General features: G+C 37.8%; 11 protein-coding genes across 11 annotated transcripts; 6 read left to right on the top strand and 5 right to left on the bottom strand.

The window, feature by feature from the left end:
* The first annotated feature begins 677 nt into the window (after positions 1–677).
* On the top strand, positions 678–1,972 carry BDF20DRAFT_862010 (uncharacterized protein). Its single transcript, XM_053080600.1, has 5 exons — positions 678–871; positions 951–1,231; positions 1,306–1,408; positions 1,469–1,549; positions 1,622–1,972. The coding sequence occupies exons 1-5, from the start codon at positions 793–795 to the stop codon at positions 1,819–1,821; spliced, it is 744 nt and encodes a 247-aa protein (XP_052936833.1). The 5' UTR covers positions 678–792; the 3' UTR covers positions 1,822–1,972.
* A 419-nt stretch (positions 1,973–2,391) lies between these two features.
* On the top strand, positions 2,392–2,948 carry BDF20DRAFT_911881 (uncharacterized protein; the record flags this gene model as incomplete). The annotated part of the gene is made up of 4 exons (XM_053083889.1): positions 2,392–2,434; positions 2,503–2,623; positions 2,692–2,860; positions 2,940–2,948. The coding sequence occupies 4 exons, from the start codon at positions 2,392–2,394 to the stop codon at positions 2,946–2,948; spliced, it is 342 nt and encodes a 113-aa protein (XP_052936832.1).
* Positions 2,949–3,003: 55 nt separating this feature from the next.
* BDF20DRAFT_911880 (nineteen complex-related protein 2-domain-containing protein) lies at positions 3,004–5,696 on the bottom strand (the record flags this gene model as incomplete). The annotated part of the gene is made up of 7 exons (XM_053083888.1): positions 3,004–3,318; positions 3,392–3,628; positions 3,700–4,257; positions 4,328–4,870; positions 4,964–5,282; positions 5,357–5,540; positions 5,612–5,696. The coding sequence occupies 7 exons, from the start codon at positions 5,694–5,696 to the stop codon at positions 3,004–3,006; spliced, it is 2,241 nt and encodes a 746-aa protein (XP_052936831.1).
* A 277-nt stretch (positions 5,697–5,973) lies between these two features.
* Positions 5,974–7,088, top strand: BDF20DRAFT_818632 (uncharacterized protein; the record flags this gene model as incomplete). Its single annotated transcript, XM_053077391.1, has 5 exons — positions 5,974–6,172; positions 6,256–6,358; positions 6,421–6,525; positions 6,594–6,642; positions 6,735–7,088. The coding sequence occupies 5 exons, from the start codon at positions 5,974–5,976 to the stop codon at positions 7,086–7,088; spliced, it is 810 nt and encodes a 269-aa protein (XP_052936830.1).
* Positions 7,089–7,383: 295 nt separating this feature from the next.
* BDF20DRAFT_834302 (40S ribosomal protein S3) lies at positions 7,384–8,441 on the bottom strand (the record flags this gene model as incomplete). Its single annotated transcript, XM_053078725.1, has 5 exons — positions 7,384–7,762; positions 7,833–8,042; positions 8,144–8,250; positions 8,339–8,341; positions 8,412–8,441. 5 exons carry the CDS (start codon positions 8,439–8,441, stop codon positions 7,384–7,386), a joined length of 729 nt encoding a protein of 242 aa, XP_052936829.1.
* A 543-nt stretch (positions 8,442–8,984) lies between these two features.
* On the top strand, positions 8,985–10,155 carry BDF20DRAFT_972448 (S-phase-specific ribosomal protein cyc07). The gene is made up of 2 exons (XM_053085042.1): positions 8,985–9,028; positions 9,337–10,155. Exon 2 carries the CDS (start codon positions 9,386–9,388, stop codon positions 10,076–10,078), a length of 693 nt encoding a protein of 230 aa, XP_052936828.1. The 5' UTR covers positions 8,985–9,028; positions 9,337–9,385; the 3' UTR covers positions 10,079–10,155.
* On the bottom strand, positions 10,156–13,367 carry BDF20DRAFT_861996 (PGAP1-like protein-domain-containing protein). The gene is made up of 6 exons (XM_053080599.1): positions 13,008–13,367; positions 12,816–12,948; positions 12,105–12,731; positions 11,622–12,041; positions 11,121–11,555; positions 10,156–11,045 (listed from the first exon to the last, which is right to left on the bottom strand). The coding sequence occupies exons 1-6, from the start codon at positions 13,317–13,319 to the stop codon at positions 10,351–10,353; spliced, it is 2,622 nt and encodes an 873-aa protein (XP_052936827.1). The 5' UTR covers positions 13,320–13,367; the 3' UTR covers positions 10,156–10,350.
* Positions 13,368–13,369: 2 nt separating this feature from the next.
* BDF20DRAFT_972443 (P-loop containing nucleoside triphosphate hydrolase protein) lies at positions 13,370–16,922 on the bottom strand. The gene has a single exon (XM_053085041.1). The coding sequence runs from the start codon at positions 16,657–16,659 to the stop codon at positions 13,543–13,545; it is 3,117 nt and encodes a 1,038-aa protein (XP_052936826.1). The 5' UTR covers positions 16,660–16,922; the 3' UTR covers positions 13,370–13,542.
* A 730-nt stretch (positions 16,923–17,652) lies between these two features.
* Positions 17,653–18,615, top strand: BDF20DRAFT_999733 (uncharacterized protein; the record flags this gene model as incomplete). The annotated part of the gene is made up of 3 exons (XM_053085493.1): positions 17,653–17,760; positions 17,833–17,922; positions 17,998–18,615. A coding segment is annotated over exon 3 (591 nt), but the record flags the coding sequence as incomplete, so codon positions are not given.
* A 1,957-nt stretch (positions 18,616–20,572) lies between these two features.
* BDF20DRAFT_411180 (uncharacterized protein) lies at positions 20,573–21,748 on the bottom strand. Its single transcript, XM_053075398.1, has 4 exons — positions 21,331–21,748; positions 20,935–21,270; positions 20,752–20,858; positions 20,573–20,689 (listed from the first exon to the last, which is right to left on the bottom strand). Exons 1-3 carry the CDS (start codon positions 21,616–21,618, stop codon positions 20,835–20,837), a joined length of 648 nt encoding a protein of 215 aa, XP_052936824.1. The 5' UTR covers positions 21,619–21,748; the 3' UTR covers positions 20,573–20,689; positions 20,752–20,834.
* Positions 21,749–22,168: 420 nt separating this feature from the next.
* On the top strand, positions 22,169–25,288 carry BDF20DRAFT_861972 (fungal-specific transcription factor domain-containing protein). The gene is made up of 9 exons (XM_053080598.1): positions 22,169–22,411; positions 22,507–22,534; positions 22,608–23,634; positions 23,749–23,879; positions 23,948–24,264; positions 24,363–24,548; positions 24,654–24,790; positions 24,864–25,089; positions 25,172–25,288. Exons 1-9 carry the CDS (start codon positions 22,282–22,284, stop codon positions 25,231–25,233), a joined length of 2,244 nt encoding a protein of 747 aa, XP_052936823.1. The 5' UTR covers positions 22,169–22,281; the 3' UTR covers positions 25,234–25,288.
* Positions 25,289–25,336: the final 48 nt, after the last annotated feature.

Genomic DNA, 25,336 nt, shown 5'->3' with positions numbered 1-25,336 from the left:
GCCTGCAACGAGTGCTGCTAATCGCACTTCATGAGGTTTAGCGTCTCTGAATAACTTCCGTTTACGTGAAAGAACATCTGTTGCAATGTCGTCAGCTGGTTTCTCGAATTCAAAGCTTGCAATGTTTCTAGTATAATTAAGAAATTTGTTAAGTTCTTCTTGGAGCGGCATTGAAGCTGCAGTTGCAATCTGTTGAATCTAGGTCTCAAATATTCAAAAGAAACAAAGGGAATCGTTCCAGCTCTGAACTAAAAAGGGGAAAACATCAGTCGGCCAATGACTGCTGCCTTTTTGTCTTTGATGCAGATCAATTCAGAAAATTTTTGACGCGATCAATTTAAATGAAAATTCTACCCATATTGCTCTTGTTGACGACTAACAGAATTTCCTATAGATCGAGTATGACTGAATAATCTTGGGACCGAACTAAAAGTGATTATGTGACTAAGCTTGTTTGCGATAACCATTCTTCAATTCTATCAAACATTTATATTGACGAAAAATAATAATGCTGTTGATTAAAAGCTTCGTTCAGAATGTAATTTGGAACCAGAACTTTCATTACGAAGGGTAATGTCATCAACGAGTATTTTATGTCTTTGTCATAATAATACTTTATCTTTGATTAACGATTTTAATGTTAGAAGCGAACTTGATCCATATTTGTCATACATAAGCAATAAGAGACAATCTTGCTGGGAATAAAAAAGAAAACAATCGGTTTCGAATCATTTCTTTCGACCTTGTCTGTAAACCTGTCACTAACAGGAAAACAATTGAAGAATTTTCATTATGACCAATCGATATATAGTAGAGCAAGTCTTTGGCTATTTTGGGCTTGTATTCTGGTCATTGCAGCTGGCTCCACAAGGTAAGTAAAATAATGTCATGATAGCTGTTCGATACGCATGATGTATAGAATAATCTTATGCATCTAAACGGTATTATAGCATATAAGACATACCGTCGAGGCACATCTACAGGTGTGTCCGTTTGGATGATGCTCATTTGGTCCATAGCAGGTGTTTTCATGGGAGTATATAATATTGGGCTCGATGTGTCGATTGGTCTATGGATACAGCCTCAAATCTTTACATTTATATCATGCATTTGTGTGTTTCAAGAACTTTTATACCAACATCAATTGCCACAATGGACTGTCTATGTGGGGTTCGTGATTACTTGTGTCCTGTTAGCTGCTTTAGAAGTAGGTCTGGTATACGCGTACAAGGTGAGTAATTGCCATTTTGCCCGACGTATAGCTTTTGAAGGGTCATTATCTAAAATGCAACGTCATTTGTTAAGCGTGCCGAGCAAGTCGGCATACAAGGTGTATTGACTTTGTTCGGTGTTCTGCCTGTCATATTTATTCTGGCAGGATTTTTACCGCAATACTACGAAATTTTTCGTAAGTTACTTTGCCAAACTGTGCATTGCTGTATATATTAACGTTGAGCATATTATGTAGGCAAAAGAAGAGTAGTGGGTGTTTCACATATATTTTTGGCGATGGACTTTTCAGGGTCAATATTTTCCATTATAAGTTTAGGTAACGAATCATTTCATTCATACATTGAATTGATAGAACGAGCTTTTACTTATAAGCTACTTGAATTGGAAGTCTTTCGTGATGTAATAGACTATCTTGATTTGGCAAATTACATAGCTATTGCCTGTTTCGATGTGGGGATACTTTTACTGTATTACGTCTTTGAATGGTATCAGAAAAGACTACTGACAAACAAAGATGTATACGAAGATTATAATGATACTGAAACTGCGCAAGATGACAAACCATCACCAAACTCAACGCAACCGTGATACCCACCGTTCTATGTTCCTTTTATCAAGGCTTGAAGCCGGGCTAGAGCTTTTATATGTATATTAAGACTTGATTCAATATTACCCTTTGAACAGAAAGAAAACTTTGGAAACTATTGAATAAAAATAACTGTAGGCGATAAGCTTTACCATTCTCTGGAAAAAAAAAAAAAAAGAATGCAAATGAGAGCAGGAATAATAGAAATTTGTAGCGTTAATCGTTATACACTGCTGTTGGTACAGAGATGAACATCGGCTATTATGCCAGTTATAAGATAAATAGACTGAGGAGGTTATCGTTATATAGTATTCAAAGAAGTTCTCAAAAGTATCATTGTGCTTTAGATAGTATTGATGATAGAGACCATCCTTTCGAGCAAGGTATAAAAAAAGGACCGTAAAGGATTAAAGGAATGTTCGTGGAAGTGCCAAATTTATAAAACTGTCGACTCCAAGTAACTCCGAAAATTGAATCATTTTTTCTACCGTTTCAAGATCTCTTCCTACTGACATTTCATTACGATTCCGATATAACGTTCAAGCCCATAACAGTTTGTTGAAGGTTCACTGATGTCCAATAAAGTAGTAGTAGAAAAACGAAAACCTGCTGAGGGTATGTTCATTTACAGTTTACAATTCTATCTTTTATCGTTAATCAGTCATCGATCCATCTATATTTAGGATCGATTCATAAACGTGTCCCTCAACGACCCGCAACAGTGCCAACAGACATATATATATGCAATAAAACCAAAACTCAGGCTATTATAAAAAGAGTGAAAAGATTAATGCTGAGAGAGAAGTATGTTCGTTGCCAACGATTTATATGATTTTTGTCGCTGCTATTGATACGCTTGGAACAATCTATAGTCATAAATCAATAACTATTCATGGCTTAGGAGCCATGGTAATCCGTGCCTTATCAATGGCTTTAGCTGCCCAAGAAGCACTCGAAAACCAAATTGTCCTCAAACCTACAACAGAAACAGTATATCTGGTCGATGATATAATCCCTGATGATATGGATAAAGACATCCAAGTTCAAAAGAGGGCAAATTCAGTTATTCACATAGCATTAGAAGCGAAAGAAGGGCTTAACGAATTGCAACATAAAACAGGAAAAATAATACATCATCCATCGCGAAATAGAAGGAATAGGCAATGGCAATAAAGAAATAATTTCTATTTGGCTAAATGCGACAAGAGTAGAGTCGCTTCGTTCCGTAAATGATTATCTGTCGGATCAATATCAGGTTGAAGAATTAGCGAAAGGATTTTATCATACAAAAGTTGCCCCAACTTCAATAACTGTTCTTTTGGCAGCAGTCGTTTCCATAAAGCCAGTGTTTTGAGGTATTTACAATGTGCGTAGAAAAATCTACATTTTGCTTTTCCACTATTATCATCCAGATCAGACTTTATAGACGATGTGGCTATTGTGTCTATCAGTGTTGTCATTTGATCTTCAAGTAATTGAAGGATTTCGAATGCTAGATCCTATTCCCAAATCAAAAATTTCTTTTTCAGTTCATGTACGCTAATGAAAAATCACTTCTTCTCAAAATATTACCTTGTAGGGTTTTTCGTTCATATCGACATAGTAGGAAATTTGTTCCAACATCTGTGCAGCATATCTCATCTGTTTCGATGAAAACACATCTAGAGTATTTAACATACTTTTCATTTTTCTTATCATCGTTTTTTCGACTGTTTTGTTTATCATTTCAACGTCAGACTCATGACCGTTAGAAATGCCGTATTCCGATAAAATGGTATGCCAATGCATACTATCGAAATCTCTGGGGTCCTAAGCAAAAGAATATGATAAATTAGCTACTCTCGCCAAGTCACTCACTTGCAGTACTTATTGACACTTACTGAAAATGGGTCCCAAGTGACCAATTCCAACCGCATATAGAATTCGAAGGCACCTGGCAAGCATAAGCTACCGTAGGCTTTTTGATAATCATCATAGTATTCCAATTTCCAGGCTTCAAATTTATCTTTTACAGCATCTATCGATCTGAAATCACTGCCAACATCTGCCATCAGCTCCACAATTTTTTCCGATTCTAAATGCTCTATCTTAGATGTTTTATTCTTATAATAGTCTTCGCTCATTTCATCGTCAGTCCAATAGCTTTCCTCTCTTATGACTTCTTCTTCACTTTTTATTGATACAAAATCTGTGTGACGCTCCAAACGTTGGTGTTTTTCAGCTCGTCGTCTGGCACGGGCCGTTTCCGAATTTCGTAATTCTCTCACTCTACCGAACTCATCTACTTCCGGCTCTCCTGTCATTTCCTCATCGAGCTGTATATTAGTAAATGTACATAAATCATCCAAATTGAGTTGATATCTGCGGGATATTGCCGTCTCGGTTTTAGTAAAAATGATATCATGCATTTCAGCTTCCAGTTTCTCTAGCTCAGGGTACTGCGAACATTTTAATTCTTAAGAATCACCATAAAAAAAAAAAGTAAATAGTTTGCTTTCATGCTTTTACCTTGGCATCCAAAAATTCTCCCAGATCATTGACATACTGAGCCAGCTCTTGAAAATAATTGTATCTCTTGCTGTTTCTTTCAATATCCTTGACCAAATCAGATTCTACTACTTCCGCATTGTTAATGGATTTTTTTGTTTCTGTCATGTTCCCTTCACATTGCTGAATAGCTATTTCTATATCATTTTGGTTCATGTCTAAGGTACGCATGATATCGGTCAAATTTGACAACTGACAGGGCTGAGGTATCACTGCTGGTTTGTAATTAGAAGGTGGCTGATAAGGATCGTACACCTCTTGCTTTGGTCGTACTCCACCAAACTTGATCATGTCAGCTTCCCATCTGTCCATATCCTCAGATCGACTATCACCACCTTCCGCTTCTGCTTCGTCTATCATTTGCCTCGCCCCGTCCAACCTTTCTTTTTCTTGACTTTTGGCCGACAGCTTATTCAGGTCTAACTTATCTCCTACGTATTTCTCAAAATCCGCTTCATCATCATCACCAACTTCATCCTCTTCTCTTATGAGCCTTGATCCACCCTTTAAAAGTGTCAAGTGAAGACAAACAAATAATTTAATTTAGATTCATTCTCTATTCTTCTGTGAGAACTGTAGCCATTAAGTGATGCTTACATTTTCGCTGTCGTCGAGTGCGATAAAATCATCACCGGTTTCTGTAATACTAATGCCTTTTCTTAGCTGCTGTCTCTTTTTTTTCGCTGCTAAAATTGCGCCGGAATCTGGTATGGCTCCCATACCAGGAAGAGCGGCATTCATAGTCGCTGAAAACTTTTCTCGTAGTAAGCTGTCATTATCGTCCATGTCATTATGCTTGGGAATAGTGGATCTGACTGAAGCAGGTAAACTGGGTGTGCTTGCACGAAGCTTTTCTAAAGTCTCGTTATCATAATAAGAAGACGGCTTCTCCTCATCTAAGTCTCCCATAATGGTACTGAAAAAACAAGAATACTGATTAATCTCAGTTCCTATAATTGCTTTGCCTTGTGATCTACTGTTTTACTTTACTCGACTTGCATTTGTGGTGCAAACTTTCGTGAAGGTTTTAGGTTCTTTTTCAACTGGAAAGCTTCGGCGTCACCTCCTTCTTCGTCAGCGAAACTCAGAGTGCTTATTGTTGTTTTCTTGGTGGCAGCGCTCTTCTTCTTTTTTGAACTTATGATTGTTTTTTGGATGATGGCTTCTTCCTCAGCTGCGATTGAGAGGGAAATTAAGTATATCCTGAAGATAATAGTAATATTGCTCAGGTGTTAATGTCCATACCTTGTTCCACCTTTATAGGTTCATCGTTATCTGAAGTTTCGACTTTTCGTCTGAGGTTCTTAGACCGAGAAGTTTTCTTAAACATTGTCGCGATGAGTGGAAGCACGCAGTTAGTAGGAGAGCCTATTTGTTCCTTTGTCTTTCAATGCAAAATTGTTTGTGACTTGGGAAATTAAAAGTAGTTGTTAACGGACTAAATGTTGTCACCTTGGCTAAAGTGCTTTTGATTCGCTAGCTGAACCGAATAAGGAACACCTGCTGGATTTGAATTTGATAATTGCAGCTTCAAAGGCAACCCCGGGTATTAAGGAACTGTAACTGACTTGGTTCTTAATCGTCTCCACAAATCCTTGATTTCTCATATGGCAAGCTTAAAACCCTTCGTAACTCTGCTTGGTCAGCCAATACTGTCTTGCTCACTACAAAGGCAAGCATTTGCTATTACAAAATTTACTGCCACTCAAATTCCCAAAACAGCTATTTTGGGCATTCGCCAGTACAGCAGCCGTCAACAGCAGCACGGTGACAGAATGATCTTGTTACGAGATTATGGCGTATTTGGTAGTATCCCAATGTCTGCTTATGTAATAAACGGAATTAAGATGGGCTAATCATAAGGCAAAAACTCTGTATATGCAACATAGCTACCTACATACCTCCAGAAACTTCACCTGCTCTAACAGATTTTAAGAACTGGAGGTTAACCAAGTGGAGAAATTTGAAAAATAGTGTCCAAAACTTTTTGTGGTAAGGAAATTTAGGCTTGACGAATTATATTAGGGTTAATCAAAGGTGCCAAAACATATTAGTGTTGGATTAATCAAATACAAATCAGAGTATGAAAAATGGAATTCAGCAAAATTCTTAGCAGAAGCTCACGAAACTTACAAAGACATGAACGAGGCATTCGCGAGGTAGGTACATAAAAAAAAAGGTCTTTAAAATAATGATGCTAATGTACAGGTGTCAAATAACTATATAGAGGTAATCGTGACATTCTGGAAGAGGTATGCTTGGACTCCATGTATAGTGTAAGTTATTATCAGCAGCAATAGTTCCTGACGCACATATTCGCGTTTGATGATCCATAATTTACCAACATCTTTTCTTAATGGGAATTCAGAACCTGAAAAATCAATTAAAGTCCCGTGGAAACAATGTTCGTTGGGAATGGAAATATCACGGTGATGTCGAGCAACCAAGGATTGTTTGTGTCCGTTTAGTGGGCAATTCAGGGTTAAGTAAAGGAGGATTTGCAGTTGGGCAAGTAGCAGTGAGAATGTTCACCAAACAGTCTATGGCAGTTTTCGATAACAAGAAAAACAAGCTGATTGGTGGTGACCCTTCTAAAATCCATAACGTACTAGAGTATGTCGTTTTCCAAAAGACAATTTCTGACCCAGAGGACATATGGAGAATTTATGGTAAAATCGCCTCACCAGAAAAACTGAAGCAAAAAGCTCAAGAATTGTCTTGAAGAACTGGTGGTGGAAAGTGTATAAATGTATAAAGTAAAGAACCAACTACGTAGCCAGTATATTTGTAATCTTATTTCCAATAATTTTAAAAACAAATTTAAAAGTACAACTCATTTTCTAAAAATCGATCCCTGTCTTCTCTATCCATTCGAATTGAAGTAGAATTTGTACCAACACCAACACATTCGTGCTATTACTTTTTTGATAGTTTCTTCTTTTTTTAATTGATTAGTTATGAACAAAGCTTTTGACAATGAGAGAAAGAAATCAAAATTTTGCTACAATACATAAAATCTAAGCTTCGACAGGTTGCTCAGCAGCAACAGGTGCAGGAGCAGGTCTGAAATCTTGAGCAGAGGGTTCAAGAATAGGAGTATCATCCTTAGGTTCGAGAATGGTGACAATATCAGGTAAAGTTTGCTTGGGACCGTTACGGCCAGTAGGATCGTTGTCTAACATGATTTTAACCTTGATACCCAAAACACCTTGACGTAAATCAACGTGGCGGACGGCAGTTGTGATGAATTCACGAGCAGGGTTACCGGAGTGAATCATGAAACCTTGGGAGAACTTCATGGCCTTAGCACGAGCAGCACGGACCTTACCAGAAACAACAACTTCGCAACCCTTGGCACCAGATTCCATTACAAAACGGATGACACCATATGCAGCACTAAGATTTATATTGTATCATTAATGCTTAATCATCTCTACTCAGTTATGCATGTTTGTGAATAACTTACCGACGGACAGCCAAACCGTTAAGAAGCTTGAACTTGACGGATTCACATTGAGCAATGGCACAAAGACCACGGTTTTGGACACGTTCAGCATAGAGTTCGACAGCACCCTCGGGGAACTTGAAACGCTTTTGAACGAGAGTGGTCAACTCACGGATACGACGACCCTTTTCACCAAGAACATTTTGTGTATGAGTAGCACGAATAATGATTCTGGAAAGTTATGTTGATGAAGAAGTGCAAAAAAAAAAAATTGAAACTGTTAGATATCTTCGTCGTATACTTGTAAATCGATCAATTTAAATGTATCGTACTCTGTACGGGCAGGAGTAACACGAACTTCAACACCAGCATAGCCATCTTCGGCAAGTTCACGAGTGAAGAATTCGTTTAATTCAGCATAGAAAACACCGTCAGCGACCTAATAATCATTCCAATGTGAAATGTCAAATTGTCAGCTTAAGTTGTTGTTGCACACTATATCCATCAAAACAGTTCAGATGACTTACGAACTATAGTATTTAAAAAAGGATGTCAGCTTAACACTTTTTAGCATTCAAAAATAATCGATGTTTTGTCTACCTTTCTCTTCTTGGAGATTTGAGCAGCCATGCTATTTATATGGATACGTTAAAAAAAGGAAGGATGGATGGCTATCAATTTTGATTATTCTGATGTGCTTCCTCGACCTCTCACCAGACTCTACTCAGTTTATTTGCTGCTAATGCTTCTTCCGCTTAGAAACGATTAAGCTGTCAGATGTTTTCGGCTCGGAGAGTTGACTAGGCTTAAACTTTTCGCTATATTAAAGCCCTTACAAAAGAGCGCTCCGGGTTGCAAGAATACAGTCACCCCCGAAATCGTAGCTTATCATGACGGTCAGAAAGGAAACTGTGGGATCTTTAAAGTATAGCAAAGTGCCCAAGAATATCGTTCCTTCTTTTAAATCGTTATTATGGGTAAAGTCTATACATCAGCAGTATTGTATACATCCATCAATCCTTCAATGTTAACTAACACTTCCATCCGTTTGTTGTTTATGCGATCGCTTTTGTTTTAAACAGCTGTTGGCAAGAATAAGTAAGTTTAAATACATATTATTTGTTTGAAGATTGGCATTTCAATGACTAACATCAACTCGCCCTTTTTTCTTTATCTAGGCGTCTTTCTAAAGGAAAGAAGGGTTTGAAGAAGAAGGTGTAAGTAGACTGATATATACATTTCTACACAGTCGGGAGAGTTGTTTTATGATCTCACTTTGCAGCTAGTTTAACGACGGCCTAATACAAAAAAAAAATTCCAGAGATGATCTACAACAAAATTATGAAGACGATTGGACAATCGAAGTATTTCTACAACTCTTGTCTTAAATGGATTTATTCCTCCACAACATTTACTGACATTGACATAATATATTATCATGACCGGCATTGGACACATTTTGATCGCAACTCTTCCGTCTGACACAGTTATTGAGACAGTAAAACTAAATATTCTTGTTTAATAGTGTTGATCCCTTCACCCGTAAGGACTGGTATGATATCAAAGCTCCTTCCATGTTTGATGTCCGTCAAGTCGGTAAGACTTTAGTCAACCGTACTCAAGGTCTTCGCAACGCCAACGACTCTCTCCAAGGTCGTGTTGTTGAGATGTCTCTTGGTGATCTCTCCAAGGACGAATCTCGTTCTTTCCGTAAGATTCAATTGAAGGTTGATGAAATTCAAGGCAAGAACTGTCTTACCAACTTCTACCGTATGGACATGACCACTGACAAGCTCCGTTCCATGGTCAAGAAGTGGCAAACCTTGATTGAAGCTTTCGTCGATGTTAAGACCACTGATGGCTACCTCGTTCGTCTTTTCGCCATCTCTTTCACCTCTCGTCGTCGTAACCAAATCAAGAAGACCACCTATGCTCAATCTTCTCAAATCCGTCAAATTCGTAAGAAGATGTTCGAGATTATGACCGAAGAAGCTTCTGCTTGTGATCTTAAGGAACTTGTTGCCAAGGTTACTTCCTCTGCTTCTCAAACTGCTCAAGACGCCATTGCTGTCCGTATCGAAAAGGCCTGTCAAGGTATCTACCCTCTCCAAAACACTTACACCCGTAAGGTCAAGATTCTCAAGGCTCCCAAGTTTGATGTCTCCGCTCTCTTGGCTCTCCACGGTGGTGCTTCCGCTGCTGCTGAAGATACCGGTGCTAAGGCTGCCAAGGATTTCGTTGAACCTCCTATCTTATCCTCTGTATAAAGGTATAATCCTAAGCTTGCATCAATTTTGCTTACTGAAAAATAAACCATAAGATAACTTGCTTGTTTCTTGTCACAAAATTTTACGACGCTGTTTATTTATGATACGATGTGAGAATGTGAGCGAGTGGGAAAGGGTGTAAAAAGCCATTCAATAATTGGTACAGTATTAATAATTCGATTGCGTTAATAGAAGGTCTCAAATATCTGAGAGAAACAGTTAAACAAAGGTGATTACTTGTCGGTTGGTCTTTGAGCATGTTGTTCATCAACTTACCTAATGTCTAAAATGTCAGGATTTTTTCCAATTGTTAAGAGCCAGAGTGTTATCATTACAAGCGGGAAATCTTGAACGAATAGTAATATATCAAATCTGTTTTGGGTCCATCCGATTAGTAGATTTTTTAAGTAAACAACCGCCTGGGGTAAGTAATAGGGTGCGTTTGCGGTAAGAAACATAAGCCAGGATAACCTGTAATTGTATACATTTTGTACTGTTGGGAAATCAAACTGTGCACGTATTTTAGCTCGGCTTGTTGATATACTCCAAATGATTAAATAAACCAAGAAAATGAGTGATGTTGGTATAAAACTGGCGAGACCAATAAGAATTGTTGAATAAATACAGAAATATTTGCGGGTTGATTGATGACGTTTGGTGCTCGTTGTAACTGACAGAGGCATGAATTTTGACATTAATAGTAGTATAGCTGAAATGATGACCCATGCTGTTATAATTAATCCAAGGGACAAAATGTATAAGAATACTACTAATACAGCAAACTGCCATTCGCTGGAATCCATCACTATATGATCGGATAAAAAGCGGGTGATAGAGGTTCCTTTCAGCTTCTCAACTCTTAAAATGCAGTACTGACAGATATTGGATATTGAGAGTAGTACGGCAAATGGTAGAATGGGGTCCTTTATGCAATGAATCACTGTAATAATATACGAAGGAAATTCTCCTAAAGGCAAAAATAGGCAGTACAAGTTAGCATTATTGCGATATGCAAGCCGCTACAATAAAAATGCATACGTACGTTTCCCATTTGAAGCGTAAAACAATAACTGCGTTACAAGAATAATTAGCGTATTCACCCAGCAAAAATTTGCCAGCATAGCGCCGTAGCGATGAATTACGCGACCAAGTGTCCCATACCAGTCAATGGTAATTCGAATGCCCAATTCTTGATTATCAGTGAAGAATTCTAACGATAGCCCTGTGTGGTTCCTGCTTGTATCTCGATGAAAAGTAATACGATCAGATACACCCTGTTCTAGTCGTCGATAGAATTTTGGCTCTACCCCATCAATTGTCTGTAGCATCATTGGCTTACAGAATGCTTTCTCCGTCCTATTATCAGTTATAGATTGTATACGCACATTGTATGCGAACACGGAACTTTGGATGTTTGGAAATTTGTGTATGTTTTGGTATGAGGAGGCATTGAATGACAGTCCAGTTGACATAACGCCTAGATAGTTAGGCAAAGTGTAAATCACTAGATCAGTTAGAGATTGGTATCCTTGATATTACTTACTCCAAAGTGTTGCATTATGTACAATTGGTCGTTCAGAAGTGGCATAGCTCTGTATGAATGCAGGACCTTCCGAAGACTTTGCATAACACCTTTTTGCTATACCCAGGTATTTGGACAAACCATTGTTTCGTATCGTCATTACCCGATTAGGTATTGCTTTTTCTAAGTTGGCTGCCATAATTGATGGAAGCAATGTAACGTTCGGAATAAAAGGAGCGCATTCCAATTCGGAAGAGCAATGAGCAAGAAACCAGCAGCTATCATACTTTTTATCGATGTTTGTCAAAATTTTCAGTTGTCTAACGTCGAATGGAATAAGGGTAAGTGATGGTTGATCATTGTCAAATAACACCTTAAGGCTCGTTTCACTGGGGGAACGGATATGCCGTTTTTCATAATCAAATATTCTGAAGATAGGGACTAAATATAAAAAGTTATTGATTACTATCATTGTCGGCTTAGTGGGTCAATTAGCATACGTACCATCGGCATTAGAAGATGAATAGTCGTTGTCTAGTAGTAGGCTTTGACGAAATATCTCCATTCGAGCTTCAGTTGTGGGCATTTGACCCAAGTCCGCAATTTTGACGACCGTAGAAGCCAACAATCGAATCAGTTGGTTGCACCACAAAATAGCCATGTGATCAATACCCGTCCATACATTTGGAATTGATGTTGTATAAGCAGTGAATCCCTGGGTCGTTGGTACGATTTCGTTGATACTCACGCCATCAGAATGCACTATTGTGTCGAGTGATCCGCCAGCAATAGATATAATGACAACATTGCTCAATTTTTCATGGTTTTTCTTCCAGAAAAAGGTTAAATCTTGGTAGAGCTGATACATTGTACGTTCAAGTAAAACAGGTGCAGCTAAATGCGGTGTGGCTAATGTGATGACAGTTTGTATACTGTTAGGAATGTAGTTAGGCAACATAAACATGGTACGCGCAACAAGGCCACCCATTGAGTGGGCAATGATTATAACAGATGTTGGCTTTTGAGCGGTATTGTATAGAGACAGAATTCGTTTTATCGCAGCATTCATGTACTCAGCTTGGTCTAAGAGTACGCCTCCATCAAGTGCAGATAGCTCTTCGTTCAGATCAACTGTAAAATGAAAAAAAAAAAAATAAAAAAAAAATGAGCTTCTTGATTAAATATTCCGTTTTTGCAATCTTCAATATATAGTACCCGTAAAATAATCTATATTATGGCCTGAACATAGGCCTTTGTGATAACAGTTCGTCGTTGCTGAGGCAAGTGACCGAATTTGTTTATAGCTGCCAGCTTGCCCTGGTATGAATAAGGCAGGAACACCATATAACTGTAATAAATTAGCGTTTAGCTCCGTCTGCTTTCAATCTACACAGATGAGATAGTTACCGTATCAACTGCATCAAGATTTCCTTCACGGTAAAGGTACAATTTATACTTTTTGGACAACGCATGGTCTGGTGGTTCTATTTCTGTGTACGTTGGATAGGAATAACTCATTAGACAATTCTGAACGTCTTGTCTTTGAAGGGGTGAAATGACAGATGAGATGCGTGAAGATTGACCAATGAGCGAGTCTACGAAGGCATATAGTGTCACGACGGTCACTACAACAAATAGGCCTAAAAAGAGGCAGATACTTTTCCTACGGCGCTGTATAATCCTTATGGATAGCTCATCATACCTAGAAAGTCCAAACATGTAGAAGACTGTAACAGAAAGCCTGTATTTCAAGTTTGGGGAAAATTTTTATTTTCAATTTCTATAAGTTCTAACGAATGTCTATAATTTATATGAGTAAATTTCCTCTTTGATGCAAAGGAATATGAGAAATAAGAATATACATGTAATAAAGGATTATGAGAATCTACAGAGTTATAATAATGTAAATAATGTTATACAAAAATAGTGCAAATTATATATTTTAATCACTTTCGGTATCAGGTTCTTTGGTTCCGCCTTCGATTAACCATTTGAGATGACGAGCACGGCGACGCTCCTGTTGAGCTTTGATTTCATTTCTAGTTTTCTTCTTCTTTTTTGAAATCTTTGCCTTCACTTTCTCTTCATCAATGTGGGTCTCATCTTCCACCGCAGAAACACCACTCTTATATAGTTTTCCAGCTTCCAATTTCCAGCTTTCAGGGCATAAAGCATTAACAAATTCTGTACTATGCGAAATCATTACAACAGCGCCTTCCCATTTCTTAATAGCAGTAGCGAGACCACCCAATGCTTCACGATCCAAAAAGTTAGTAGGTTCGTCAAGAACCAACATATGACAATTGTTCCACATGGCAGCAGCAATGACAACCTTCACCTTTTGACCACCAGAAAGGGCACCCATCTTGGTATATTGAGCAATATCAGGATCAAGGCCAATATCGGCGAAATGCTGACGAATGGTAGGCATGGTTAACTCACGATACAATAAACCTTCACGAGAAGCTTCCTTGTCATCAAATTGCTGGACTAATTTCTGGAAACCTAATTCTAACAACTTTTCACGAGAGAACCAGCTGTTGTGCTTGGGAAGCTTATTCTTCCATTTGATTTCATATTGGAATGTCTTCTTCAGCTTTGTACGACCTAAGAGTGCTTCAATTTGACGCATTTCACCGTTCACAGAAATAGGCTTTTCCATTTGTTCTCTCTCTTCTTCACTCCAAGCACGAGTTTCTTTTTCAGCAACTTCTTTGTCTTCACCCGTGGAATAACGCCATTGTAGATAATCAGTGGGAGTCTTTTCAAGATGCTGGTTCAAGTGGTGGAAAGCATGCTGAGCAACGTAACCGATGCGAAGAGCAGGATGACGCCACACAGTACCTGTTTGAGGAACCATTTCACCTGTTAAAAGCTTGATCATTGTGGATTTACCAGCACCGTTGGGGCCAACGACAGCAACACGTGATGAAAGGGATAGAGAGGCAGAAGCGTTCATAAGGGAGGGTTTCTGATTACCAGGGTAAGTATATGAACAGTCTGTCATCTTGAGTATAGCCTTAGTGTTTGATCTAACACCTTGTAAAACGGAAGGCTTGGGGAATGTGAATTCAACAGTAGAAGCATCAAGCGTATAATAGGTACGAGCAGCAGGATAGATCTTGACGAAATCGGACAGATTACCATGATACAAACGAAGCTTCTTCTTCTCGTAATGCAAGATTTGTGTACAAACATTATCCAAAAAGCCAGAGTCGTGAGACACTATAAGACAAGTGACTTGTGTTTGAGCATTCAGATAGTCTTCGAGCCATTTGATATTCTCCACATCCAAATGGTTAGTAGGTTCGTCCAACAAAAGAATATCAGCCTTCGATAACATGGCACGAGCAAGTTCGAGCTTCATCTTCCAACCACCAGAAAGTGAAGATACAGACATAGCAAGACGAGCATCATCGAATCCAACGTCACGGAGCGACTTTTCAACTTCAGAACGGGGCAAATCCTTTAAAAGATCATCTGCAAGAACGTAATCGACGATCTTTAAAGAAGGATCAGCAGCTTGAGAGTTGTAATCCACCAAAGCGGTACGTACTTCCTCTTGAGGAGGGAAGTTTTCAACTTTACCATTATGAATTGCATTCATTAAAGTACTCTTACCAGCACCATTCTGGCCACAAAGACCATAACGTTGTCCTCGATGCAATTTGAGCCTAGTATGACTTAACAATAAGCGAGTACCATAAGCAAGTGAGAAATCATCAACATGACAAATCTCCTCTCCTTCTTGTTCATCGATCGCACTATCGTCGCTCTCCTTATTACGACTCTTGAAAATGGTATGAACTTCCTTTAGAACGTCGTCGATGAGAGCAGGAATATCTGATTTCATAATGAACGCCTTCAAATAGGGTGTGAATATTTTATGCCATCTGTCATTGAGGAAAATTTCTTGACGAGCGAGATCAGCTGCAATATGACCGAGATAATTGATGAAGGGCAAGAAAAAGGAATCAAGGAAACCCTGTACTTTAGTGGCAGCCTTCTTGACAGCAGCAGAAGCTTCTTCAACGGTGACATCTGTTAATTCATCAACTGACTTCTCTTGGGCACCACCAGCAGCGATCAATGTCTGCTTAGCCTTATTTGCCAACACGCGAATTTCCGGGAAGGCAGCACCTTCAGCTTGACGATCAATACCAGGATACAATTGAGGCAAAAATTGTGCAGCTGTACGAGGGTCACGAACGAGCTTACATAAATTATCAGTAATGACAACTGTTTGTCGTAAAATAGTAGTTGAACGTTCATTTAAAGCACGTGTTAAAAGAGGCACCATAATAGCTAGAGTGGGACCATTAACTTCAGCAACAAACGTTGTCTGGGCAAGTTTCTCGATCGTTTCGGGCACCAATGTTGGATTCCCCATACAGAGGACAAGATCCTTCATGTGCTTTTGAATATCAGGATTACCACCTACAGAACAGATTTTTAGCATAGCCTTTTCAGCTACTGTAGCGACATCCTTTTTAGTATCTGCGAGACAATCAGACACTGCGGGAATGATCTCTGGTAAACATTCACCAATTTGTTCAGGAGCTCTTTCAGTAAAACGTTGCAACAACTTGAGAGCGCCGATTTTAGTTTGCCATTTCTTGGAATTGCCACAACCGTGCCCCATACCTTTAAAAAGGACAGGTAGCAAAATTTTGGTAGCTTCAGGCGGTATCATATCAACGAGTGTACGGGAAACAACTGTTGCAGCCTCTTGGACAACCTGACCCTTATCCGCATATAAATCCAAAAAAATCTCAAGATAATTGATCAATAATGGTTCGACCTCATGAGTCATAACTTCTGCCATAGCATTAAAACCGATCAAACCGCCTTCACGTTCTAAACCTGACTTTTTGTTTTTGATAGAAGCTAATAGTTTGTCGAAGATTTTATAGGTCTTGATCATAATCATGCCTTTCGATTGAACAAGCTCGGCAAGGGCTTGAGCAGCTTGCTCAACTTCCGCAGATGTAGGAGCTGTGTTAATCTTATTGAGAGATTCTTCGACCAAAATCGCTTGTTCGTTCGCAGCAGCTGTCATGGTAAATTACTCTAAATTTGCTTCAAAGTATTGTAGATGTTTGAATGACTTTTGTAAACAAATTATAATATAGATATAAGGTCGTTGAATAGATGCAGAGATACTCAAGTAAGTATACTCTGATGAACTAGATGATCAATAAGGATTGGTAAAGAGAAAAAATACGAACTTATTGAAAAGGATCAGAATATCAATTATTGAAAAGCTGAAAATTTTGCTGAGAGTTTCTAATTCAGGTAACCTGAAAACGAAGTTATCCAATTAGATGCAGCCAATAAATGGACAAAGCTCCGTGGTGGCTTTTATCTGATCTCAGTTACCGAAAGTTGCATGAATCAAATAAATTCCAACGATTTAGCAAAAGTGACAAGTAACGTTTTTCATATATCAATCGAATCAGTCACATATACCCAATATCAAGATTGGTTTCTTTTCTATTTTTATACTTGTTGTTTCTGTTATTATGAATGTTACAAATTGGTACTAACAGTATCACATACCATACAGTTAACCTGAGTCTTCAACATCTTCTGTAACCAAATCAGGAGATATCTTAACAGATATCGTTCGATCTCCGAAATGACAGTCAATAATTGCCTTTTAGACGATTCACAATTTTTTAATGGACAATATTCATTTTTAATTTAGATTTATTATAAAACATTTTTAGAATAAATATTGGATACTCACTTATTTAGCAGCATTAAGGATGACATACAATCGAACCCAAGAAATGAGTCTCTTTCAGTAAGAAAGTGGCCAATAATGGTCTATTGACGTTATCTTGCAGTAGGCTTAATTACAAAAGCTTGACAACTTTTTTATTCAATGACGATGTGTTACGCGAATAACCAGATATTTGTCGGTGCCTTTTTTTGACAGAGTTCCAAAAAAGGTCAATATCAAACCATTGTTAGAGGGCTGAAGGACATAATATAACAGATACCATAGCGGAAAAGGATGGTTATATTGTCTGTTGTCAATGTTTTTGTCTCACTTTTATTTTACGTTTTATGATGCATACTATGACCCATGTTCAAACAATAATTTATGAAAAGAAAAAGCAAATTTTTGAAAAGAAAAAATCAAGTGCTGTTCATGGTAAATTGCCTTTTGAAAGCCTATATACCTGATCATATATATACTTATAGATTAATCATCGTGTACTGTTAGATGTAACGTGTTTTGATTGCGGTAAAGGGGATCATTACACCCAACAATACTTTAAATGTGAATTGTATAAGACAAAAACTGCAGATCAAGGTAAGCACCTCATGTGGCTTTGAAGTTGGTAAATTTATCGATATTAAGAGATTTTAATGTACCTATAGTTGAAAGAAAAGAAAAAAGCAAGGAAAGAGAAGAATGAAGGCCCAGATAAAGACAATGTCTGTTGTACCAAATGCAAGCAACCAGGACATAAATCGGTGCGTTCTCCTCTGTGTCCTCAACATGTATTATCAAAGGCAGAGGTTTTTCAACATCATTTGGGGAGTAATTATAAGGCGTTTTCAAGAAGGTTGCCTCTTGATAACTGTGTTTTTGGTGACTATCGCAACACATTCAAGTCAAAAGTTGTTGAAGCTTGTTCTGTTATCCGAAACTTGGTTCTTTAAAACCAAACTCTTCGTGAATTATTACGTCTTGGAAAATGCCACTCTTGCTGAGCCAAAGTGTATAAAATGTATCTTTACACAAAATTTCTGGTACTCTATGATACAGCTGGTGAATGGACAAAGACCAACAAATAGTAGGCTGATATCAGAACAATTACTGAGCTCGTTTGATTCTTTCAAAACGAGTTACCCTAGCGCTGTCAAGCTCTTTCCTGGACTTAGTCAAGCCATTACAGAAGCGTGTACCGAAATTGCTACTTCCTATACGAGCAGTATAGTGGAAAATTTCGAGGAGAAACTTCTCTATTTTTTTATATATAAAAAACGAACAGCATTTGTGATAAGTTGCAACTCAAAATTATTTTGGATCTTATGGTATCTTCTACATAATGTAGATAATCATTTTACCATAGCAGTAATTCTCATTCAATGGAAATTGAATCAAGTAATGTATACACTCCAGATTGAGTAACATATCAATCTAAACAATTTTCCTTTTGCATAAATACAGCCCAGCTATATAATTCGGTCGTTGAGCCACTTCTTTTTTTTTTTTATCTTCCCCGCTAGATATACTTTCGATCGTTTATTTCCTTTTGTAGCTCAAACCTCTAGAGGATTGCAGATGACTGATCACACAGATTCTTTACGAGAAAGACAAGCCCTCTTACCAAGTAGCAGCAATAGTAACAGTAAAAAAAAAGGCTGGAGATACTATCTGATCTGGGTGTGGAGATTCATCGTTTTTGGTATGACCGGATCACTGAGTGTTCAACTTACAAGTTCATTGCTAAGGTTTCTTCATGTATCAAGTAAGTAATCTCGAACTAGACTTTATTGTATTTCAAAGCTAAACTGACGGGATCGTTTATGTTTAGTGGAAAAAAAATTGTTTTACTACACTGCATTTTTCTTTGCTGAATTAATGATATACACCTTATTGATAATGATACTCGGCACTCTATTATTCCAATGGAGATTTTTCTGTCTCGTTGCCTTCAAAATGTGGTCGTGGGCCTTACCATCCAGAATCAGAATTTGGTGCTATGAACATTTGCACAGTCATAGAATAACTCTTTAGAATCCGTATATTGTATGTATATAAGAAGCAAGTAACATTTGGTAGCATTATTGTCATTTTTGTATTGATGAGTTACATCAACCACTTCTTTTTCTATCACAAAAAAAAAAGATAAAGCATTTTTATACCCAGGTCAAAGCGTCTGATAGCAATATCCAAGTTTGAGTAAAGACTAATGATAATTTCAAAAATTCAGAAGCGGTGAAATCTCAATTGTTTGCCTTTTGCCTACAAAATTGGTAGCACTTTGTTAAGTTGATAAATTTAACAATTGGAAGCACTCACTTCCGCGAAATCGCATAGTAAATAATCTAAACATTATGAGAACTATCTGTGAAACATCAATATAGTTGTTAAAGCATAGTTTTCTTTTAATAGCTTGTTGTTAAAGAAATAACCGTTCTAATTTTTTTCATTTTTTTTTTTTCTCATTTTTTTTTTTTTTTTTTTTTTTTTTTTTTTGATCTTACGGTATACTGCGATCATCATATGTCATTCAAAGATAGCAAATGAACACTCTCTAAAATGGGACATTGAACCCTTTGTCCTTTTCGGATACAAAATAAAGTAAAGTAAAGGACGTTTAAGAGACAAGAAGAATCAAGTTTTGGTATTTTATTGCGTGTATACTACAGAAGAAGATGGTGGTATATATTTCAATTCTAAATAGGCTAGTTGATTGACATTGTCATTTATACAATAAAAGCCTATTTGATGGAAAGGTAAAATAACAATAGGTATATTTCCTTGCCCTAAATGGGAATCCGAGATTTGAAGCAGATGATATGATTCTAGTTGATTTTGAGAGCGTAACGGATAGTGGTTAAATTGGCTTTGATGTATCGGATAGGTCTTTGAATGAAGTGATACTGATTCGATATAATCGGAAAGTTTATGTTGGTTTTCTTGGTCAAATTTATGCCAAGTGTCAGATGTCATAGAAAACGGTGTCAGAAACTTGAAGTACCATGAACCTTTAATGCTTTTATAGTGATCTGAAGTGACAGTAGTAGTCATGTTGCCATTTGATGCATTAGGATTCAACTGTCGTTGTTGCTGAAACGGCGAAACGGAAAGCAATGATGATCCCGTGGAAGATGAAGAAAGAATAGAACCGTCGTAACTGTAATTGTTAACAGAAGTAGTTGCACTAATCCTTTTACTGTAATAATCAGGTGTCAATGCAGGTGTAGGCGGCGTACTCGCAGAGGCCACAAGGTGCTGAGGAAGGGCTTGCTGTTGGTGCTGCTGTTTTGCATGGGGAAGTACACCCTTCTTAAATAGAAAGGAAAATGGCCATCGTTTCTTTTTTGTTGAAGTGGTTGCAGAAATACTTTGGTCAGGAGTAGAACTAAGCACATCGTCATTGCTATTGCTAGCAGCATTGTTACTTACTTTGGATGTTGCTTCTTCGTTTTTGAAAGTATTATCAGCGACTGCTGCTGAGTCTACTTTGATATGTTGGAAGTTCAACGACTTCATTGCATTCGATAAGCTTTCGTCTATCATGTCGTCATCAATACTCCTTAAACTGTTTCTGAGTACTTTCTGTGGTTTCTGTTGTTGTTCTTCTATTACCTTTCTGTCGCTTGAAGATGACACTTGCTTAGCAGTTCTTTCTTTATCATCATTTTCGTCGTAAAAGATTGTTTCATTACGTATAGCGTTTTTTGCAGCAAGCAGTTCCAGCTCATTCATGGGTTCGCCATCAATATCTGTGTAAACGTCTGGATCAATATTGTATTCGCTGTTATTGTTATCATATCTGTCATCACTATCTTCGTTTCTTTCCAGTGTGTTTCTCTCATTGTGTTCTCTGCCTTTCGATCTTTTTCTGTTCTTCGGTTTAATAGTACTTCTTTGTGAATGAATATACTGAGGCTCATTCTGTTGCTGGTAATACCAGTTGTATACCTGCTTAAATACATTAGTATACAAAAGAGGTTGTGTTCCAGGTTAATTTTTGCTACTCACATTCTCAGGATACTCTGTAATCCCTTGATTGATGAAATGCTGCTGTTGCTCTTCCAAATGTCTCAGACTTCCAGTTGATAATGATCTAGATAGCTTTGGTCTACTGTTACTAATTCTTATTTTTCTTTGTGGAAGGGAGTAGTGATATGTATTGTCATCGACTACTGGAAGCAACGGCGTGAGGTGCTGTAATGGTAGACGGTGATGGTGATAGTTTGGTGGCGCTAATGTTGAATACGGATAAAACGCTGTGGGATGTTTGTCACTGTAATAGAGCTGATGAGTCATATTATTTTGTTATTTGTTGGTAAGGGAGAATAAAAAAGAAGGAAGTGGAGAAGAAAAAAAGCAATGTCCTTTTGTCACTGCAAACAAGACAATTTGCAGTTTTTTCGTTTTTTTTTTTCTCGTTTCTCTTTTATTTGTGCGGTTACGTTGTACTACACTCTTCCGCGATAAGTGCTTATCACTATATAGAAATGCTAAAGACAGTTTCTGTAATTAATGCAATACAAACAATCGCATGAAAATAGCTTAAATAAAAATAGAAGAGTCTACAATGGGAAAAATCTAGACCTTGAGGCGTAAACTTGTATTTCGCTATGTCCATATTTCTGCTTGTAAACGGCATATCCATAGTTTTGAATGTAAATTTGTATAAATCTAAGAACGTCATAATTAGGAGATACCTGTTTTAAAACAGAATAGCATATAATTTCAAGTCTGGCTTTTCATTGTTAACGATGCTTCAGAGTCTCGTGTATGGACATCCTTCCTAACTGCTATGCGTACGGAAAGTTCCAGTTTTGATGCGAGGTAGCCGAACTATAACAGGTTCGGAAAGCATTCGATTAGCAACTATCATTGGCTAAAATTAGATATCAGATAACAATCATTCAAAGTAAACCGATTATATCCCGTTAACACATTTTAATGGTTTAAAGCACAATAATGTATTCCAACAATTTACAACACATGCAACAGCATGAAGCTTTGCCCTCATTACAGCCTCATTCAATATCTCCTTCTACGCAGGAACCGAAAATTAGCACTAAAAAAAGACCAAGAAGGGATAGAGCATGTATGATTATACCGATTTATGTGCAATAGATACTTTGCGTTTGGTCATTTGAAAGTTTCCATAATCACTTAAACAAATACTTTATTCTGTCATAGGTGATCTGTGTAGACGGAAGAAAATTCGGTATAGGCTAACTATTGCTACTTAGCGTAAGTTTTGCTTAAATAACTCTTTCTCTTGATTTTATTTTATCTAGCTGTGATTATGATCCAGCTTATTCACAAAATCCATGCAGTTCCTGCAGAAGTTATAACAAATTATGTACGTTTAATGAAGCGGCTAAAAAGAGAGGGCCACCTAAAGGATATGTCGATGGGTTAGAACAGCGTTTAAAACGTATGGAAAAGTTATTACTGGATATAGCAGCTAATGGAAAACTACCACCAGACATGGTGAAAGATCTTCTTCAGCAAAACGACAGTGCGGTACAACAAGACCCTATAAACGATGGCAGAGATGGTTCTTATTCTTCAGATATGGACTCGTGTCAAAGTAATAGTCAAAAGTCGCCACACAGTGCGTCACCAACGCTAAAGGTCGGTACAGAGGAACAGCAACAGCAGCAGCAGAATGAGCATCTGTTGCCTAGAATTGAATGTCTGACGCCTAACGCCAAAGATGCTAAACGGCCATTTTCATATATGGGAAGTTCATCTGGTGTTTACTTATTAACTCGCCTATTTACGGAAAATACTGGTCACCAGTGCAGCAATGAAGAGAAAAATGCGTTGCCACGACCTGTTAAAGGGCATGAAGAAGATTTGATGGTGGCTCGACTTGAAACCGGAGCTTCACCATATAGGAATCTATGCAAAATACTAAATCCAGGTTGGAAAATGCCGCCTAAAGAATTAGTAGACTATCTCATCAAGCTCTATTTTGAAAAGTTAAATACCTTCCTCCCAATCGTGGATGAGGAGAAATTTTACGAAAAATATCAAAAAGCCAACCATGAGCCTCAATTTATACCAATTATTATGGCTGTTTGCAGAGCCGCTTTCCGTCTGTTGAGTGATGGTCATCCTCTTCTTGAAAAATACAACATTGTGGACCGTAAACAATACTTTACCGATATATGCTTTCAGTTAGAACAAAATTTTGATTTGGACTTTTTAGAACCCACAATGGAAGCTATTCAAGTATTACTTTTACAAGCAGCGAACACAGATAAATGGGGATCTCAAAGTTCAGATTGGATTGCTACAAGCATCGCCGTGAAAATGGTGAGTAGCACGCTATTAAGAAAAGTTTTTTTAGGGATGGACTCAAAGGAAAGAAATAACATATTGTACTAACTTATACATGATCATGCCTTTTAAATCATCCACTTCTTATAGGCGCAGGATTTAGGGTTGCATAGAGCAAATACACAACAGAGCGGAATAACAATTAGAGAAACGGAATCTAGGAGGAGAATCTGGTGGTGTGCTTATATAATCGATCGCTGGGTCTGTGCTTCATTGGGCAGGTACGGTTATAAGCTCAAAAGCGTCAGACAAGCAAAACTTTCTATTTAGACTACTCTATTAAGTATAGGCCTTTGACCATCTCTGACGCGGATTGTGATGTAGACTATCCTGACGCAGAGGGCAGGAAGTATGTATCCTTTGAGTACCTGGCTAAATTATCCTGCATTCTAGGTGACGCTCTGCGAGGTCTCTGTACACCCAGAGCTCGCCTCATGTCTGAAAAGGGAGTTGGTTTGGAGAACATATCCCGTAAACTGGAACAAATGTTACTGGAATGGAAAAAGATATTACCAACAGACTTGAAATTGACAGATGAAGAGCTGTCCCAGATTTCCCGAATGGGCCATTCGGATCCAGCATTGAAGCGAAAGCTAAATAGCGGAGGTGAGTTAACTTGAATAAAATATGACTGTGGCGGGAAAAAACAGTAGAACAAAAAAGAAAAGAATTAATTCCTGCTCCATTTCCATTTCCTAAATCAGCTGGTAAATTACACCTCGCATATTATGCAGTTTATTTATTATCAAAGCGCCCATTAATATCGCTAGGAACTGGCGAAGAATCTACAGTCCAGATGCCCAGCGAGTGTCAGATGGCGATTAGACATTTCATGGGCATTATTAATGTCATCGATCTGGCAGAGCTTATTTCTGGCTGGTCTATATTCAGTAAGTGATATTGGCAAAGATCAGTTGAAACTTCAGTGCTGAATTTTATCGTTGGTCGGTTGCACTTACACTTTTGATGTGAATTGTATTGATGTAAATCAATAGGTTATTGTCTCTCAAACACTCAAATGCTTCTGTTTCTAAATTATAAAAACGCTGACTCTCGACTTGTAACAGAATCTACAGCATTCTCGGAAAGGTTTCGAAAACTTCATCTTGATTTAGAAAAATATATAACAGAGGTAAGATGATCAGCATTTATGTGAGCGTTGAAGAAATTGTTTACTAAATAGTTTGACAATGTCTTTTCAAAAGCCCTCCATCATTCCGTTCCTAGACGTTCTTTCGAAAATTATAAGCTCCAACGGAATGAAAAGCGTCGATGAACAATCACCAAGCACTGAAAAGAACAAACTCGGCGATATTTTTGAACAGCAAGTAGATAGTATGTCTTCTGAAATTCAATGGCAAGGTATTTGTCGGTTTTCCATTAGTTTTAGCATGTGTATTAGCTTCAGCATTATTAACAGTACGTTGAAATCTAGAAATGGTCAAATTTTTAGCAGAGACAGGATATCAACTTTAAATTAGATTCGAAGCACAATGTTGGAAGACTAATATACCTTTAACTATTACAATTATTGTTCAACACTTAGTTTATCCGCTAAACACACACGACTTATAATACCTGCTCATACCAGTTTTGTGATCATTGAAAGGAACCTAAAACCGGATGTTATGTAAGCCTGCGGGAATGCTTCAAACTCAGTCGTTTACCTAAGCAGCCC

This window comes from Mycotypha africana (assembly GCF_025528875.1).
Source record: "Mycotypha africana strain NRRL 2978 chromosome Unknown BDF20scaffold_4, whole genome shotgun sequence".
Classification (NCBI taxonomy): domain Eukaryota; kingdom Fungi; phylum Mucoromycota; class Mucoromycetes; order Mucorales; family Mycotyphaceae; genus Mycotypha; species Mycotypha africana.
The sequence above is the reverse complement of the archived record's forward strand: the minus strand, read 5'-3'. Positions and strand labels throughout refer to the sequence as shown.

Excerpts from the sequence above, each read along its gene's own strand:
- BDF20DRAFT_862010 (XM_053080600.1), top strand. The coding sequence starts at position 793 with ATGACCAATCGATATATAGTAGAGCAAGTCTTTGGCTATTTTGGGCTT. Across the intron at positions 1,232-1,305 it reads GTCTGGTATACGCGTACAAG|CGTGCCGAGCAAGTCGGCAT; the intron begins GTGAGTAATTGC and ends TCATTTGTTAAG. Across the intron at positions 1,409-1,468 it reads GCAATACTACGAAATTTTTC|GCAAAAGAAGAGTAGTGGGT; the intron begins GTAAGTTACTTT and ends CATATTATGTAG.
- BDF20DRAFT_972448 (XM_053085042.1), top strand. The coding sequence starts at position 9,386 with ATGTTTGATGTCCGTCAAGTCGGTAAGACTTTAGTCAACCGTACTCAA.
- BDF20DRAFT_861996 (XM_053080599.1), bottom strand. The coding sequence starts at position 13,319 with ATGTTTGGACTTTCTAGGTATGATGAGCTATCCATAAGGATTATACAG. Across the intron at positions 12,042-12,104 it reads TTCATCTTCTAATGCCGATG|TCCCTATCTTCAGAATATTT; the intron begins GTACGTATGCTA and ends TTTTATATTTAG. Across the intron at positions 11,556-11,621 it reads ACATAATGCAACACTTTGGA|GCGTTATGTCAACTGGACTG; the intron begins GTAAGTAATATC and ends CTAACTATCTAG.
- BDF20DRAFT_972443 (XM_053085041.1), bottom strand. The coding sequence starts at position 16,659 with ATGACAGCTGCTGCGAACGAACAAGCGATTTTGGTCGAAGAATCTCTC.
- BDF20DRAFT_411180 (XM_053075398.1), bottom strand. The coding sequence starts at position 21,618 with ATGACTCATCAGCTCTATTACAGTGACAAACATCCCACAGCGTTTTAT. Across the intron at positions 21,271-21,330 it reads TTACAGAGTATCCTGAGAAT|GTATACAACTGGTATTACCA; the intron begins GTGAGTAGCAAA and ends GTATTTAAGCAG. Across the intron at positions 20,859-20,934 it reads CATCTTCAAGCGACAGAAAG|ACGAAAGCTTATCGAATGCA; the intron begins GTAATAGAAGAA and ends ACGACATGATAG.
- BDF20DRAFT_861972 (XM_053080598.1), top strand. The coding sequence starts at position 22,282 with ATGTATTCCAACAATTTACAACACATGCAACAGCATGAAGCTTTGCCC. Across the intron at positions 22,412-22,506 it reads ACCAAGAAGGGATAGAGCAT|GTGATCTGTGTAGACGGAAG; the intron begins GTATGATTATAC and ends ATTCTGTCATAG. Across the intron at positions 23,635-23,748 it reads CAAGCATCGCCGTGAAAATG|GCGCAGGATTTAGGGTTGCA; the intron begins GTGAGTAGCACG and ends CACTTCTTATAG.